Consider the following 17,527-nt stretch of genomic DNA (forward strand, 5'->3'; position numbering starts at 1 on the left):
GTTGTCCCAAGTATTACATCACTGAGCTACTACTTTCTTGCTCCTCTGTACCTGACCAGGAAACAAGAATTAGATGGACAGCAACACTGTTGTGCCAGTCTGAGTTCCCTTAGTGCAAGTATATGGCAGGTGATCATTTGTCTCCAAGATTTCCTTTGGGATGACTGGTTTAGTCAAAGACCTGCTTTTTCTTCTGGGATTTTGCAAGGTACTTTAAAGGTCTGTTGGGAAAAAGGGCCACTTTGAGGATTTTCTCTGGCTGGGGCTTGCGTAGCACTTCAGAGCATGTGTTGAATAATTTATATTTTAAAATACTGATGGCTTGCTTGTGCCCTGTCTGAGAAGGGGAAACCCTGGTGTCTCCTTGGGCTCACTGAGAGTTTTCTGAAATAAAATAAGTGGTAACAGTGGTGTCCTTGCCACACACATCCTCTTGTGTGCTGAGATCCCAATTGTTTTATATGTACGGTAGAGCATTATCCTTCTTCCTGCTTACTCTGTGCTCAAGAACAGGGCAAGGTAGTGATGGGACCCAGCCAGGCTTTCCTGTATATTCTGGGGTTATGGCTACTTTGATTTATACTCATCTCCTTTGATTTATCCTTGGCTCCAGCAGCCACTTAATGGTGACTTCAGCAGCTGAAAATAGCCCAAGTCAATGTCTCACTCAGCCACTCTCACATCCCCAGCCCTGCTCCCTGGGTTGAGGTGTGAGGGGAAAATAGGTCTGAGATATGCCTGCCAAATTACCTGGGGAAGTTATGGCACCAAATTGCAGTGCTGGCAGGGAGACACACTGTCTTCATGGACTTGCTGATGAGCTGGTGTGGCACCAGGAGGGCACAGAAATAATGGCCAGAGAAGTGTTCAAGGACAGGTTGGAAGGGGCTCTGAGCATCCCAGGGGAAGTTGTGCCTGTCCATATCAGGAGGATTGGAACTAGATGGTCTTTAAGGTCCCTTCCAACCCAAACCATTCTGTGATTCCATGAAGTGTCTGTGCTCATGCAGAATAGAGCAGTGGAAGTGTAGACTTCACCGTGTTGTCATTTAAGCTGCTGTGATTCAGTGCATATTTCTGTTCCTTCCTTAGGCTGGGGTGAGGAAGGTCAGAGCCACCTCCAGAGTTTGTGTAACACAGGTTCCTCTGGGTTCAGTCCCAACCACTCGTTTGTTTTGCATGTGGGCTGCTGCTATGCATTGGTGATTTTTGCTTCCAGTTGAGGCATGTTGGCTTGGATTAATTTAAGTTTTTTAAATCCCCTAGATTGTAGTCATACAGTGTACTCTCAGGGCTGTAACTGGGGACAGTGTAGCTCTTCTAGCCCAATCTTTCGCTGAGTCAAGTCTTATAAATTCCCAGTGAGATGTTTTGCAGGCAGGGCTGGCTCTGTTTACATCCTTTTATCCTGCTCATCTCATCTGGGAGCTGCAGCTTTGTAATCCCAGGCATCCCTGGTGTGCCACTGATGCTGCTGATGTTTCATTTTTATGGGGTCTTTGACTTGAATTGAACAGCTGAACTTCACCCCTCCCTGGTGAAGTAATTACCAGAATAACGAGCCAATTTTTTTTTGCAGATGACACTGAAAGTTTTTGACACGTGCGCCCTTGCCACCCACATCAAGTGATGTATGTAGTGTTTGTCCCTTGTTTTGGCATTTTGATATGTGTGAGAGAGGTGAAATGGCTTTAAAAGCTTTTTGCTGGCGCCTGTGGTTTGTTGCAGACCCAGTGGTACAGGCAGAGCATGATAAATTGAAATTAGGCTGTTTCTTTACAGTTTGACATAGGGATGTTGATGCACAGGGTTGGGACATCAGCTAGTGCAAAACCACTGTGCTCATTACCTGTAGCCAAACCTGACACTCAAGGAGCTAAACTGAATTACCTGAGCTGGAGGCTGATTTCTCTTTTCCCCAGAAAATAATGGTAATTATGTAGTTCGATAATATACTTCTTACTTAAGGGTAAAGTAGCAGTTGAATGAGGATCGTAGGCTATACATTAACCCGGTTCTTAGTAAATGTAATGAAGTTAGTGAGTACCATTATGTGTAATCTGATTGTTTTAAAGAAAATACACAAATTACAAAGGAGGTGTTAGGTTCTTGAAGACCAGCTACCTTTCCTTGGCTGGATCCTTGTTGTAGTACAGATGGAGAGTGTCTCTCGTGAAGCTGGTGGAATTCTGCAAAGTTTATTAAAATCAGTTAGTGTGTTTCCTGTGCTGGAATTCATAATTTGACAGAAACTAAGACCTGAATAGGAACTGACTCTGTGTGATTTATGTCCTTAGTACACTGGACCAAGGTGTTAAATGCATACTGTACCCATTTAACACAAATCCAAGTTCTGCTGGGTTTCATTTCTATTTCTTTGGTGGAGAGGATGGGAAAGCAGAGCCACGGATGCAGCTATGCTCAAATCCCATCTTTCCCTAGGCAGTTTTTCCCGTTTGTGCTGATGTTTTCTTTCTCACTTTCTGTTCTTAGTTGCTCCTGAGGCCACTGGGTTTTTGTCTGCAGTTGGAGTCTTCATTATCCTCCCTGCATTTCCTTCCCACTTCATCAACAAGAAGCTCTGCTGTGAAGAGAGAGGTCTGCTCCCATGCCTGGAACAACAAGGGCGAAGAAAACACTGCAAAGAAAAGTCCAGAGCTCATGAGAGCCTTGGTAAGTGTCACAGAATTACCTTGCCTTTGATGTAGGGTCTTCTGGAGGCTTTGATTGCTGGGAGGACAGACACAGCCCCATTTGCTGTTTCTCGGGTTGTTTGTGTGGAAAACAGTAGGGTTTTGGATAGTAACCTCCCAAATTTGATCATAAGGATATGCAATTGCTACTGTGTTCCCATTATCTTTGCTGTCTGGAGAAATCTCTTGAAAAATGGAAGTCAGCACTGGGGAAAAAGCACACTCCCTGCTCTGTCTGTTGTGGGAGTGTTTTGTTTATCCAGTGAGGAGCAAAATGTGAGCATTTCTGAGTAGCAACAATGCCTTTCTGCTCACAAAGGATATGCCTGTCCTGGTTTTCTAGTAGTAGTAATTACACGATCCTTCATGTGTTTGTTGTGTTCTGGACATGTTATGTCTTGGGTAAACCCATGAGTCCTGAAGCCAAAACAACTGGGAATTTTACTGTGTTAGGAAAATAACATTTGAATTTTTCTCAGCCATCAAAAATGCATCCATTCTGGTGATCGTGGCAACAGTGAATTTGCTAATTTCTTCAGCATTTGTTTGTAAATTTGCATGTCCTACGTGTATAATCAGTGAGTAATCAGCCAAGAAGAGTCCTCAGAAGCCTCCCAATTAAAAGGTCTGCCTCTTGGTGGTTCGGTCTTAAAGCCAATGGCAGAAGGACACAATTCCAAAGCATAGATCCCATACAAGGTTGTTTTGTTGTTCATTTCGCCTTGTGCCTCAGCATGGCTGTTGCAAAGGAGATGATCTGGTCATACTTTAAGACTCCAGGACTCATGGAGAGTTGAAGGCTTGGATGCCATCTGTAGCAGGAATTCAGTGGGACTAATTCTTGCTAAATTCCCTATTGAGCCAGGGACAGGCACCAAAAAGGTACAAGTACAAATGGTACTTGAAATGATTCCCACCCACACCCCTCTCGGCTGAAAGTCCTAACTTCAGTGTTTCTAAACAAAGACTATGGGGTTTTTTTAATAAGTTTCCTTCATCGATATTATTTTTAAGTCTTTTTCCCCTTCTCTTCGCCTCCCATCAAGTGGTGTAAAAATGTGGCTTTTATTTCGGTTTTTAAGATGACACATCTCCCAGGAGCGTGTGGGTGTTGACATTCTATGGAGCTGTCACAGGCTATCGTGTAAACATGTATTTGCAATGCTTTTTAAAATGTGAATTATTAATAAACAGAGTGGCTTGCTTTTTTTTTTTTTTCTGTGTGTGTGTGTTTGTTGCTTCCAGATTTTGAAGGACAAGAAATTGCCTCCCAGCTGACACTCTCGATGGCAATTTTCATTTCAGACTAAATCTCATGTGTCTGAGTGATAAACCTTTGAAAACACGGGCTTATAATGGAAACACTAATTCAACTTTAACTACAGCTGTGCCGTACAAGAAAAATACCACATACATTAATGAGGTGCTAAATCTGATACGGCAGAGGAATGTGTTGTAATCATTAATTACAATGGAAGCTTAAAGCTGGAGCCTGCTTTTTCCGTTCAAATAAAATCGGCTTGGCGAGCTGGAGCTAAGAGTTATTTAAAAATATCACCTCTATATTTAGTTTAAATTTCACCGTGGCGTCTTGGTACTTGTAAAGTCAATATGGAATCTGTGTGTAGGAAATGCCAATGCTTTTAAAGGACAGCAGCATGAGGGAATATATTAAACCCTGGGCTAACACAGTGTGTCATATGGCGAATGTAGAAACCTGGAGGCTGAGCTCGGGCAGGGAAGCCAGGGAAGCTCTCCCAAAAGGAGTGTTGACAAGCAAGAGTTTGCTTCAAATTTGGAATCTGGCTTTGCTGGGTAGGAAGGAGCAGGATGGGGAGGGTTTGTAACATGCAGTTTGTTGGTTAGCATTCACTTTTCCTCTTTTCAACTTTTTCTGGGGAGCTGTGCATGTTGCAAGGAGATCCTGATTCCAATAGTCTGGTGTTTAACATGCAACCCAGTAATGGTTGCTCTTCCTGGTTCTAAGCTCTCAAACTGGGAAATATTTTTGATTTTCCACGTCTAGAATTAAAAGTGCTTAGAACATATCTGTCTAAATAGGAAGGAAGGCATTTTGCATGACTATAGCATCCGCAATAGGATGAGTCCCCACATGTAAAAGCACAGATAAATGAAGGCCATGGCCTGGGAAGGGGTGTGTGGGTTCAGTGCATGAGCTGCTCCTCTTACCTTTAGATCTAGTTGAGTTTTGAGTTATCTACCAATGAAGAAGAGAGTTGGTAGAGAAACATGAGCAAATCTGTCTACTTTGCAGGTGCACGGGCTGACATTTAGAAAATGTATTGTAAAATGTCAAAGCCTCTTGTTTTTGTTGTTGTTTTTGCTTTCCTGTATAGAGCCTGACCTCAGAACAAGGCAAGTGACAATGAAATAGGTGTTCCCATCATCATGGCTCTAGGATACATCTGACTGGTTTGTTCCTGATTTAATTTTAATTGCACAGTTAGTGTCTTTATGAACGGAAAAGCGAAAGAAAAGATCATTGTGAAAATGAAGATTTCATTGAAAACCTTTTAGGACACTTCAGGGCAAAGCCTCCTAATTACTGGGACACCATGGATAGCAGATTTGTGGTACTTTAGGCTTTTGTGTATCCTGTTCTTGACTGGTTTGTTGACCTTGGTGATGAGTCAATCTCTTGAGCAGGGATGTGCTGCCCTGGCTGCCTCTCACTCAGCTGCAGGAGTCACTTCCCTGGGAGTGCTGGAGCTCATCTGGACACAGCCAGCCTGTATTTAGGATGCACTTGGCACTGCAAGGGAGAGCTCAGAGCAGGCTGCAAAGGTAGAGAAACTGATAACCACATATCTCACAGGAAGGTAGTACAGAGCATATCAAGTTTGCTTGACTGTGCCCAAGCATGTGCAGAAGGAAGAGGTGGTGGCATGAAGCAATCCTGGACTTTCTGGGGTGCTGTAGAGCCTTGATGTAGTTGATGTTGTGGAATTCTTACTGAGGGAAAGAATAACCACCACGCCTTTAGAAGCAGCTGGAGTGGTTCCTCCTTCCCTTGAGCAGAAGCTTGCCAGATGTCAGTGAGGTCTCATGTGAGACATTTTGATGCTGTGATGGTTTGGTGTCCCTCTCTGCAGTGTGGATTTCGGGACCAAGAGGAGGTGATGAAGTTCCTACACATGGTGTTTGTAGTGTTGGGGGGTCCTTTACTTCTAAAGTTCATGGGTGAAGTGAATTTCACAGATTCATGTGGCAGTGCTGGGCAAACCTTTGTGGAAAGAGCTATAACCAGCCATATGCTTCAGTGCTGTGGCTCAAGAAAGTGCAGGGTCCTCTTTGTTCTACACCATAATATTTTTATAATGATGTGACCTGAGACTGGGAAAGAAATTGAAGCTTAGTATACTGAGCTTTATATGGAAACAATCCAGTTGTGCCTTGCTCTGAACACTTATTAAAGATGTACTCTTGATACGTGAGAACAGCATAAATATGATGAGGTTTGAAGGAATTTTTTTTTCCATTTTTCCTTCTGTTTTATCAGCTTTGAGAATGCTTTCAGTTCATGTTCTCAAGCTGTTCTACACAGCCACTGCTCCTGCCTCTGGGGCTAGCAGCACACTTAAAATAAATGGAGATGCAGTCCTTATAAAAACTACTCATCTCCCATAGCTGAGGCTTTCAGGAAAGCATCAACACCTAAAACACTCAGCAAGGGCTGGAATGTTGGCAGCGCTGCCTTTCACTGTCAGTGCTGCCCTGGGTCCAGGCAGGCCCTGGGGACATGTCACATGCCATGAGTGGCACTGTCACATGCAGCAGAGACAGATTCGTGTTTAGAAACAAGAAACGTGGGTGAGTGTGACAGCACCAGTCTGGTTTCCTCCAAAGTTGTGGAAAACCCAGGGGTGTACTTCTCCAGAGAAATAGGATTGTGGCTGGTCTTTGTAACTGTGGTGGTGAAAAACCAGTAGCTCCACTGCCCTCACCAAGGGAGGATTGAAAGCAAGCCTGAGGTTATTCCTGACACCCAGCTGAGGTAGGTAGTTCAGATTCCTTGACCAGCCAGAGGCAGGAAGGAGAGAAGCTTGTGAAAGGGAAGTTTCTCAGTGCCCAAATGAAGCTGCTCTTCTAAATTGCTTTTTCTCTCGGTAGCTTTGATAGAAGTATATAGGAAGAGTGGCTGGCCATGGGACAGTGGGATTGCTGCCACTGAGGCCTGCCCTAGGTGCTGAAGAATTAAATGAAGGATTAGAGTAGCTGAGGGAGAAGTCCTTAAGTCAGTAGGGACAGCTGCCTGCTCAGATCTATGGCTCCAAATTCCTTTAAATCGTTTGGATCAAGGCTTGGTTTTCCCAATGATCACTCAGCCTCCCAGCATTTCCAGCTGGACTGGGGACTGTGCTGGACAGAAGTGAGAGGAGATGGGAGCTGCAGACTCAGCCATGTGTGCACACAAAAATGGATCACCCGGAATCATCCTCTGCATTTTTCTCCCAAACAGCACTGTCTGCACTGCTCCATGGCTGTCCACACAGAGCAATTCCCACAGGCTCTGTAAGGATGGAGTGTGTGCGTGGGGGAAGGAGTAACAGGAACAGGGTGACTCCTCTAAATGTTCCTAAAATATCTTCACTTTGTTAAACAGCTAGACATGCTCTCCCACTGCTAATTTCCATGCCAGTAATTGCTCTGATTGACCCAGGCTTGTTCACTTGCTGCAGACTGGGTAGCACAATTGCAGGCGGGGTGGAGGCTATGGGATCTGCTCTGGGAACAGCTTGACAGCACAGGTGGGTGGGTTCCAGTGCTGGTGTAAATTGGTGTTTCTTCAGCCTTTTGAACTTGTGATTTCCTTTTGGCTCTTCTGTCTTCATGCAAGTCAGCGAATGGCAGCAGCTCAATTACAGAATGTGCTGTAATTTCTGACTGCAGGTTTCTTCTTTCATTCCCCTAATCCAGTAATTACAGATGTTTCTCACTCTTTTAGCCTGAAAGAGCACAGTTGCCACTACTAACACCACTTTTCTAATACTGCAATGATTTGTGAATTTCTTTATGCCCTTTTTTGCAACCCTCGGTTGGAGAAGTATAAATGAAGTTATTCATTGCTGCTTTTTGTACAACCACTTGGCATGGAACTGTTAGGAGCTTTTTTGTGTCTCTGGTGACAAGTGGCTCTTTAAATGCAAAGGGCTTTATTTTGATTTGGAGGATGTGATTGGCTTCAGTGGAGTGACTCTGGATTTAACACCAGTGCCAAGTCAGAATCTGGCTTGCCTGTATATCCAAACCAAATATTGTGGTCAAGGAAGTGTTGCCATTTTCCGTCTCCTGAAAATTCCCCCAAATTTTGTATTAATATTTTGGTGGCAATAGTATCTATCAGTGCATTCACAGATCCCCTGCTTTGTGAGAGCCCTGCACTTACAAGATGAACACACCTCTGAGTTCAGGAGTTCTTACAGTCTAGGCAAAAACAAAGGTATGAAGAGGTCAGCATAGGAGATCACCATCAGCTCCTCAGCCCCATTGCTGGTGGAGCTTCTGAGCACAATAATTGAATGCTGGTCTTCCAGGAACACTTTTTTTTTTCCTTGAGTTTGTCATCACATACTCTGTATGATGGAGAGACCTTGGTTTTTTGAAAAAGGCTCCACAGTTTTGAACAGTAAATGTCACATTTGCATAGTTTCTTTTTTCTTCTGCCTCTTTCCTCTTCTCCCCATCCCACTGAAGCTGTGTGGATCAGTAATTGTTGCCATTGTTATTGACAAAAGGAGAGCATGAACAAAGGAATGAAAAGAAAGGAGGAGACATCATGGGGCTAAATATCCTGATCAAAACCACTTTTGTCGTTTGGGTATCAATTTTTTACAACTAATTTGGCACAGCAACACTAGCGAGCTGCCTGCAAAGACATGAGATGATTTGGGAGTGAGAATTAAGTCTGCAGGCTTCCTGTGCGTGGGCTGAGCCCCGTGCAGCCGGGTACATTGCTGTCTGCCTGAGCTCATCTTTGTTTTCTCTTCACCATTTTGGGCCTTGCAGGACCAGTGCTCTGCAGCAGGGCGTTTATTGCCGTGCTGATTTGTAACCCGTGAATGTTTCCAATGAGATGTGTCTAATTTATTGGCATAAAACATTAGATTTTCCTTGAATGCCCTGGAGTTTCTGATTCACCAGCTGAAAACTATTATCACAAAGCACATAAACACTTGGAAAGTGCCTCTGTCTTCTCTCTCCCTTTTTTAAATTATTTTTTATTAAATTCAGCCACATAAATAGCCTTTATGCAGCACCTAGGCCAAAAAGGTACCAGATATTCTGTATTTCTGTTTTGTTTGTACCTTAGGGAAGTCGGGTCAGTAGTGATGCTCACAGCTGATGTGAACCTTGGGCACTGTCTGTGAACTTACACCATGACACTTCTGCAAGAGGCTCCAATCCTCTGAACAGCTTCAAGTGCACAGGCTGGGTTTGGCACTGTGACAGCTTCAGCTGGAAATACATTTTCATCATAGTAATGTTTGGGGAGAGTGTGAGGGCTTTGCTAGCATCTTGTTACATACAATTCTGGCAACAGCAAGAGGAGCAAGGAGTCCAGATTGTTCCCAGAACTAGGATAGAGGATTTCTTGGCCCAGTGTTGCTGCTGCCTGCCTTCATCTGAGTACATTTCTAACCTCTCTCTGCTATTTTAAACATGTGCTAATTGGGTTCTGGTCTGAAAGAAGGATCAGGCTCATTACAGTTTTCAGAAGGTCAAAAAAAATCTTACCTCTCCAAGCCTTCCTTTTTCCCCCTTCCATGGACATAAAAATGGCCTTACCTTTTGCACAGATCCTTCATGTTCTGGGCATCAGCTTGGATTCAAACCTCATTTTAGGCTTTTCCCCCTAAACTTGGAGCAGAGCTTTGTGCTGGGTCAGTCACACTGCTCTTCTTCCATGTCCACACAAATAAAGCTCCTGCTCATGGATATAACCCATTTTCAGCCTGTGCTCTCCCTGTGAGGGAGGAGTTTGGTAGAAAACTTTTCCAAGTACGACACAAAAAGTGACTGAAGAAAAGGAAATTTGTGCCTGAGCTCTGCAACAGCTTGGATAAGGCAAACATTAATAAATGCACATCTGATGGCACTTTTTTAGGAACCTACATATCAGGAAGATTGAAAGACACTTTGGTAATATTACAAACTTCTGCATTGTGGTAGTGTTTGAAATTCTGGTAATAGTCTACTTTTTTTAGCAATACAGTAATTGCACCTCTCAATGGGAATGCTGCTAAGGAATAATGATCCTATCAAGACAAGGGAATATAGATTGTAGTAAAGGTTATGATGGTTTCTGTGAGAGGCTTAACATTGATCCTTTTAGCTATCTGATTTTCCAGGAGAGGAAAAAAAACTAACTACTTTGAGTTTAGCATGTGATTTGGTGTGAAAATTCTTATGGGTGGTTTTAGAAGATGGAACTTGAAGTGAATTTGCTAAACTGTTTTTTTCCTCTCTCTTGTCTGATGAATACTTTCAAAAAGAAATGGATTTTTTTTTTATTTCCCACACATTTTACGCTTTTTTCAGTTCTTTTAGGTTTTTTTTTCCTTCCAATGCAAGTCAAAACTGTTAGCGAAATCAAAAGTAAAATTCCGCTATGTTGAAAAGGCCATGTTGTGAAATACATCATAAACATGCTGTTAGAGCAGTGTCTCCTAATTAATGGAGAGAGCTCCTGGGAAACAGCAAGCCTGTAACACAGCTCAGCCCCCTTTGATCCTCTGGTGAGTTTGTAAAATCGTTGCCCGCCTAAACTTGTCTGCAGCTTGTTACACATTTTATCCATCTGCTGCGAGAGCAAAAATAAACCATTTATAATTCAGCTGAACTCCAGTTGTTCGGCATATCACTGACTGTGGAGTCTTCAGTGAGAGGGAGAGGATGGTAGGAAAAGCCAAGCAAAGGTGAAACAGAGTCAGGCACCTTGGAAAAGCCATTGCTTTTGCCTCTAGAGATGCTGTAGGTGCTGGTTGCAAGTTGCACACGTGAGTTGCAGGTGTTACTGCAAAGTGGTTCAGATTTTTTTTTGTGAAATATACTTCAGTGTCTGTCTATTGTCTATAAAGGGAAATCAGACCACTTGCTGGTTTTCTTAGGATTCAATCCAGACAGAGGTCCAGGTCTTGGGTAGAACTGTGGATCTGCATACACACACGTGTGTCATGTTTCCCCCCCAGCCTACAGACAACTGCTTGGTATGTGAAAGTTCACGTTTTGTATCTGTCACTTCAGATGACTGAATGCCCACGTCCAAGCTCTGCAGGTGGCTGTAGATCCCTGCTTTATTTCCCTCACTAAAGCAAAATCTTGCCTTGAAAACTTGCCCATTTTTATGGTTGTGGTACCCACCTCCCTGTGTCAGAGTCTGTGATGTTTGCCTGGGTGATGTTTGCCACAGCATCAAGAACTGAGATAGCTCTGTTGCACCAATCAGGTGTTAGCTCCAAAATCTAATAACAAGAGGAGCTAATTATTCCCTATGCAAATATCACAAGGCTATGTTCTGTTGATTTTTAGAACAGATCAGCACTTCATTTCAGCACCCATATGTTTTATCTCCATTGGTTAGCTATCACTCCTGGATGCCTGCATCCCTCTGAGGGTTACTGCTGTCATGGATCTTGCTGCTCAGGGAGGGCATTGTAAAGTTCTCCTTTCCTCAGAAACCAGACATTCATTAGCTCTTGCTGGTAAATTAATGACAGCTTAAAAATGTATCCAATATCTAGTACTTATCCACCAGAGTTTTTCTCCTTCCATGCCCAGGAGAATCTCACTGTTATAAGTACCATCTCCTCCCAGGGACTTCTCTAGTGCTGTGATTTACTGCTAGCCAATCTGCATTTTGCTTAAAATGGGTTGTTTGGAGCCTGTAATCTCTTCTGGTCTGTGGGCAAATCAGTTGCACAAAGCAGGGTTGGAAAGAGGAGAGTCAGTGAAGGGAACAGCTCACCTGGGAGGTGAGGCTACGGCACTGTCTGTTCCTTGCCAAAGATTTGCTGCGTGGCAGGGAGCTTTACCTGGGTCCCAGGGGCTGAGCTGAGGGCTGGAGCCTGCCAGACAGATGCTGGAACAGTGTGTGCCCTGAGCCCAGGGGCTTTGTGGCAGCCACAGCTTTTAAAATGCCTTTGGTAACCCACATTCATTTACTGCTCCTGTTAGGGCTGCAATTCCTAGCACACACTGGAGCTGACAACAAACCTGTTGGAAGTGTCTGCAGCATAAATCAGCATCACTGAACAAAATTATTTGGCACAAGGGTTTTAAAAGGTAAAGTACTCTTAGGTCATTGATCTCATTTCCAAAAGAGCTGCTCACCAAGCAAAGGGGGAATCTGTCTAGTTTGTGCTCCATGTAAAGATCCACAAAACTGAGATTTCCCACTATATTTCTCTAGAGATCATTTCACAAGGCAATACACATTGTTGCTGAGCTTATTTTCTTGCAGTTACACTGTACTTTTTATACTTTGATCGCTTTTAGACCTCTCAATTCAGCAAGACACTGGTATTAATTTTTCAAGTTTCTTTTTAGTTGTCTTTTAGTCTAAAATCTGCATCTGTTTAATCCTTCTTGCTAAACCCATAATCCTATTTGTAGGTTTCTCCTTCTCAGAGTTCCTAAAAGAATTTCTGTCTTGTGATGATGTGGGAAGATGTATCTTGGGCAAAAAGGCATGCTAACTTTCTGCAAGTTATGTTTTTATTTAGAGTGTAGATGAATTTTCAGAAAGCATCATATCGAGATGACACCAGGGCTTTTGTTAACTTGCTTCTGCTCCCAGTAATTTCATACCTATAATATTCCACCTCCTCTGTTTGGCTTTTCTTTTTTCATTTCTATGAATGGCTAAACAACTCTGTCTTGTGGGCAGAGAGAGCTTCTTCATAGCCTTTCTGGAGCAAAGCATTGAGATGGTTGTCTGCCATGGGCTGGTACTGCAAGCTTTGGGCCTGCCACTTCCATCATTCAAAACACAATTCTCCCCAAATTCTCCTCCCTTCAATTTTCTCACCTGGTCAAACTAATGCTAAGGATGTGATGGAAATTTGGGTCAGGAGGTTATTTGAGAATTTTGACTGCCAGATGTTTTATACATTTTTTTCCCCCCAGGTCTGTTGTCAGCTGTAACCAGAATGTGTGCACTTCCAAAAGGTACTTGTGTTCCAGCGTTTTGTGGTTTTATTTTTATGTAAGGTTTAGCAATCGGATAAAAGCTTTCCAGATCTCTGCAGGAATATGTGCAATTTGTCCATCATTTCTGGGTTTCTAGTGGTATTCTCAATGGGTAGAAGTGCTTTTTCCATTTTTCCCCTCTCAGTTCTAGACATCTTACGTAGCTAGTGTGTCGACAGGTGTTGATGGACAAGCAATTTACAGTAATTTCTTATGGTGCTTATTCTGTAGCTTCCTGAATTACAAGTGACATGCTGGCAGAGCTGAACAACTGATCACCAGACACTGGCATAGTGCTAAACATGGCTTCTGAGGCTGCTCAGAATTTCCTCCAGCCACTGTCTTCTTGGATGTCTCAAATATACGAAGCGATCCAACAGGCAGGAGACTCCATATCTGCCTCCCTGCTGAATTTGGGTGGAGTGGGTCGTAAGCCAGAAGAAGAGAGGACCCAGAACTTGGAGAATAATGGAGGTGTTTATGAGGATTATGCTGAGGAACCAGATGATGAACGAGACCTGGACCTCTGGGATGAGGAGTATTTGTATCCTAGAGAAGATGGTTATGTTGGAGGCCCTGATCTTGCTTCACAAAACCTCCCTCATGGCTCTGATATCTGTCCACAGAGACAAAAACAGGTTAAAAACTCCAGCAGCTTGCCAGAGCAGTGCACTGAGAGCACCAGGTCCTTGACAGCCAACGGATCCTACTGGATGAGTGAAGATCTCCAACCCCTTGATCGACTTCCTCCCATCGCTGAGGAGGAAGGTGAGCCCTCTTGGAGGATGGGAGGTCCTGAGCACAGCCTCAGCTTGGGTGGCTCCTTAAAAAGTGCTAATGGCAAGGCAGGTAAGCAGTTGGCATGCATTATCCAGACCTTTCTTTTCTGCTATTGATTTGATTTACTTGCTAATCTGCTCATTATGTTCTGTATTGTCTTTGTTTCCCACAGCTAAAATAAAACTCCCCAAGTCCCAAAGAAAAATCTGACCTTTCCAGTTCTTCCCTCGTGTGTGAGACTAATCTCATTGAAACTAGTGGAGATCCCCAGGGTGAAATGCTGTGTATTAGGAGGCAATCAGGCCCTGTTGCTGTAGCAAGGAGTGTTTTGCTCCCTCCCTATTTAGTTTCTGGTAGCAGGACCCTTCAAAGGGAATGTTTAGCCTTAAGCCTTTGCTTTGAGAACCATCTGCCTTTGCGTCATTGCTATTAAAGATATATATATAGATGTATATATATATATAAATATAATCTCAAACCTTGTTTCTTTGTGCCAGGAATCTCAAGATGTTACTGTGCCATGTGCTGTGAAATGCTGTACTGAAAAGCCAGCCGTATCTCATGATTTTATGGATGAAAGGCTCCCAAATCGCTTTCCTCCCCTCCCACCACCCCCACAAGCTTTTCAAACAAGACTGAAGAGGACAGCAGGCAGGAGATTAGGGGAAGGAGAACTGAGTTTGATCTTTTCAGTTTTAAATAGGCCTAACTTCTGATCTTTAAATGACAGGAGGAGTGTTTGCAGGTGACTGTGCCCAGGACTGAGTTTCAGCCACATGACTTGTGCTCACTCAATGTCCCCATGAGTGTGTCTGGAGCTCTCCTGGGTCGCAGAGGTCTGAGGGACACCTGACTACACCCAGGAAAGCTGCAGTCCTGCTGGCACCATCCTTGGGTCTTGCTGGGTTAAAGCTGCTCTTTACAAACATCCTAGGAATGGGAATAAGGGTGGGAAGAAGATGGGGGTACTGGGTCTGCAATATGGAGCTGATGAAGAACTTGAGACTCACTGAGGATCTACAGAATTTGGCTTCAAATATCTAAATCCTTGGGGTTTTTTTTAAGCAGGTGGTAGATGCTCTTGAAAGTGTGTGTTTTATTATGACCAAGAGCTTTTCATCAGTCTTGGCTTCTAGGGAAGTCCTACGTATTTAGCCTTTTCTGTGCAGACTGTGAAAGATCAGCCTGTTTGTTTTTGTATTTAACAGGAATATCAGAGTGAGAAGGTGCAAACCTTGATGGTGTTCTTTAATGACTGTAAAATTAGCTCTTTTCTTTATTGCTATTTCTCACTCTGTTACGGCCAGGGAGTAAATAATTAAAAAGCGCTTTTGGTCTAGCTGTTCTGCCTCCCAAAGTGGGACTGCTTGTTTTGTATTGCCAATGAATGATTGCCTGCTCTCAGTTAAATACCTCGGAGTTGTATCCCTTGGAGCCCAAGAGCCTCTTGGTACCTCTTCTGGTACCTCTTATGGCACAGTACATATTGCCTGTGCCATATCCTGGTTTGTCCATAGGCACCATCAATGCTGCTGCAGGGCTGGATTTACTGTGTGTGCTTGGATTATGTGACCAGGGTGTGCACAGAAATCATGGACCAGAGCACGTGGTATCCATTCAGGGAGTGTGGATCCTCTTGTGCAAGTGCTGTCCAGGGAATGACCTTGTCTCCTGCAGAGCCTGCACCTCAGGAGGGGCTGGAGGAGCAATTCCCAGCAAATACTGAGTACCAAATGCATCATTCCAAGGGCAGCCTCCTGTCTCTGGGCTACACCCTTGCTCACGCTGGGTGGGAGGAAAGGTGGGCAGCTCTCAGGGAAATGGGGCCCGGGAGCAAGCTGCTGGCCCTGTCAGAGCTGCTTGTCACCTGCAGGCTTGTCTGCAGGGACATCTGCCAGAGAGAGTTCTTAAGAGCAAGTGATGGACCAGATGGAGTTTCTTGGTGAGACACTTAGTGACAGACAAATGCCAGTGTCCCATCCCTGCAGCTCTAGGCAGGGTCCCTCTGGACCTTTCTCTCAGCTGGGAACAGGCACTGGTCAAGTTGCTGTTCGACTCTCTCAATATTTATTGGCTTTCCTTCTCCCTAACCAGCCTGGAGGACAGGAAGGTTGGTCCCACAGAGCTCCCCAGCACCTACAGTGCTGCTTCCTGAGCTCCCTGCTTCCACTCCAGGCACTTCAGGGAGCATTGCATAGCTTTTTACACCTTAGGGAATATCGTTCCAAATGCTTTCAGATAGGTTTTTATCTTTTTATCTCTGCAATGTGCTGCACAAAGGGCCATCCAGTGGTCTCAAGACTTCCTAGTCATAAAGTTGGCTGTTTGAGGGTTAGAGGGCTGGGAACTGATGCCTTTTTTTTCCTCAGAACTAAGTTGTATAATGGGAGAGAAAGTGCTGAAGTGTGATTTGAAAATGTCTTCCACAGACCCTTTGATGGGGAAGAACTCGTTTTGCTCTTCTGAGTGAACTTTCACTTCCAAAACACACATGCTCTTTGTATTTTATTTTTCAACTCTTTATTTCCTCTTTTTCCTTTAGATTCATTCTCTAACATCAAGAGTGTGAACTCTTCTGATGGTAACCTAGACATGCAGAGAGACTGTAATACCCTGGCAACTTAAAATTTCAGTCATGGATTAAAATGATCAAGAGAAGATGTTCGAGGTATCCTTATTTCTGTTAGCTTTTTACCTAACCCTAAGTGACAATGTAAGTGACACATGGACTTGCTGACATTCAGCAAAGCTGTTCAGTAGCATCAAAATGAGCTTTGAACATTTTTTCCTTCCATTTGGCAGTTTTTTCCCCCCCATTTCTGCAAAATACATGTTTCCTGTTTACCCTTGTATTCTTTTCAGAACATTGCATCTTGACTTTATTTCACTTAATGTACCATATTTCTCTCCACAATAGAATATTTTAAAGCTAAATTGGCACAAAACAGTAGCAATGCTGAATGCTTTTTGTTGCCATGGAAATATTTCTGGGCACTTACTGAAGACCTGGTTGCCAATAGTAATGTAACAGAGAAAATAGATATGCTTCATTTAGCAGCCACTGGTGATTAAAGAGCCACAGAAACCCGTTACAAGGTCATTCCAATATATAGTTTATTGGGTTTAGGGGGAAAAACCCACATCCCTAGGTGAGATAATTTTGTTTTAAAAGAGATGCAAAACAAAATCTAGTAGATGTTCCCTTCCCTTAGACAGCATGTGTCTGAGATGAAATAAAATAACACTGTAGTTAAAAACCATCATTATGCCTTCTCCTTTTTATCAAATATGTTTTTGATCCCAATTTTGCCTCCTAGGAAATGTTTCCTGGCTCCCAGAGTAGATTTTCTTAGGCTCTGAAGCAGCATACACATTATTGAAAACCATTTTTAGGCTTAGGAATCTAATAAATTGTTTGAGCAATGAAATTCTTGGGTTTTTAAGTTAAAAGTCCATCAGACACCACAAGGCAGGTTAATCACAGGGTGCAGGTTTGGCTGCTGCCCAGTCCTGGTCAGTAATTAAATGATGCTAGTAAAGTTGTAGCAAGGTTTCAAACAAATCCAAGAAAAAGATTTTTTTTTAACTTTGGATGCTTTTGATTCACCATTTAATACTGAGAAGGTGGAAATATTGCAGGAAATATTGCAGTGCCAGGTGTTTGGTTGAAGAATTTAGTGGTGGTAAGGCAGAGCCTTCTGTGTATGCACATCCCTGCCATCACTAGCAAATCATGGAGCTGTGAATTTTGGAAAAACTGATGAACTTGCTCTCGCAGACCCTCGTCCATTTTCAGACCTCAGTGTTTGTGACAGAGAAACTGTCTCACATCCCAGAGCAGGGAG

At 43.5% G+C, this 17,527-nt stretch overlaps 1 protein-coding gene across 5 annotated transcripts in view; it reads left to right on the top strand.

Annotated features, from left to right (window-relative positions):
- SYT16 (synaptotagmin 16) overlaps positions 1 to 17,527 on the top strand; it is a 67,234-nt gene that overhangs the window by 10,034 nt on the left and 39,673 nt on the right. For 2 of the 5 annotated variants that reach the window (XM_085061125.1, XM_085061128.1), the window contains exons 2-5: positions 2,494 to 2,673; positions 11,889 to 11,996; positions 12,840 to 12,881; positions 13,134 to 13,751. In XM_085061125.1, the coding sequence (XP_084917251.1) occupies positions 13,205 to 13,751 (547 nt within the window). In that variant the 5' untranslated portion in view covers positions 2,494 to 2,673; positions 11,889 to 11,996; positions 12,840 to 12,881; positions 13,134 to 13,204. The remainder of the gene's footprint in view (positions 1 to 2,493; positions 2,674 to 11,888; positions 11,997 to 12,839; positions 12,882 to 13,133; positions 13,752 to 17,527) is intronic. The other 3 variants (XM_085061129.1, XM_085061127.1, XM_085061126.1) reach the window with 3 other exon arrangements.

Source organism: Lichenostomus cassidix, chromosome 5 (assembly GCF_008360975.1).
Source record: "Lichenostomus cassidix isolate B80296 chromosome 5, HeHo_3.0, whole genome shotgun sequence".
Classification (NCBI taxonomy): Eukaryota; Metazoa; Chordata; class Aves; order Passeriformes; family Meliphagidae; genus Lichenostomus; species Lichenostomus cassidix.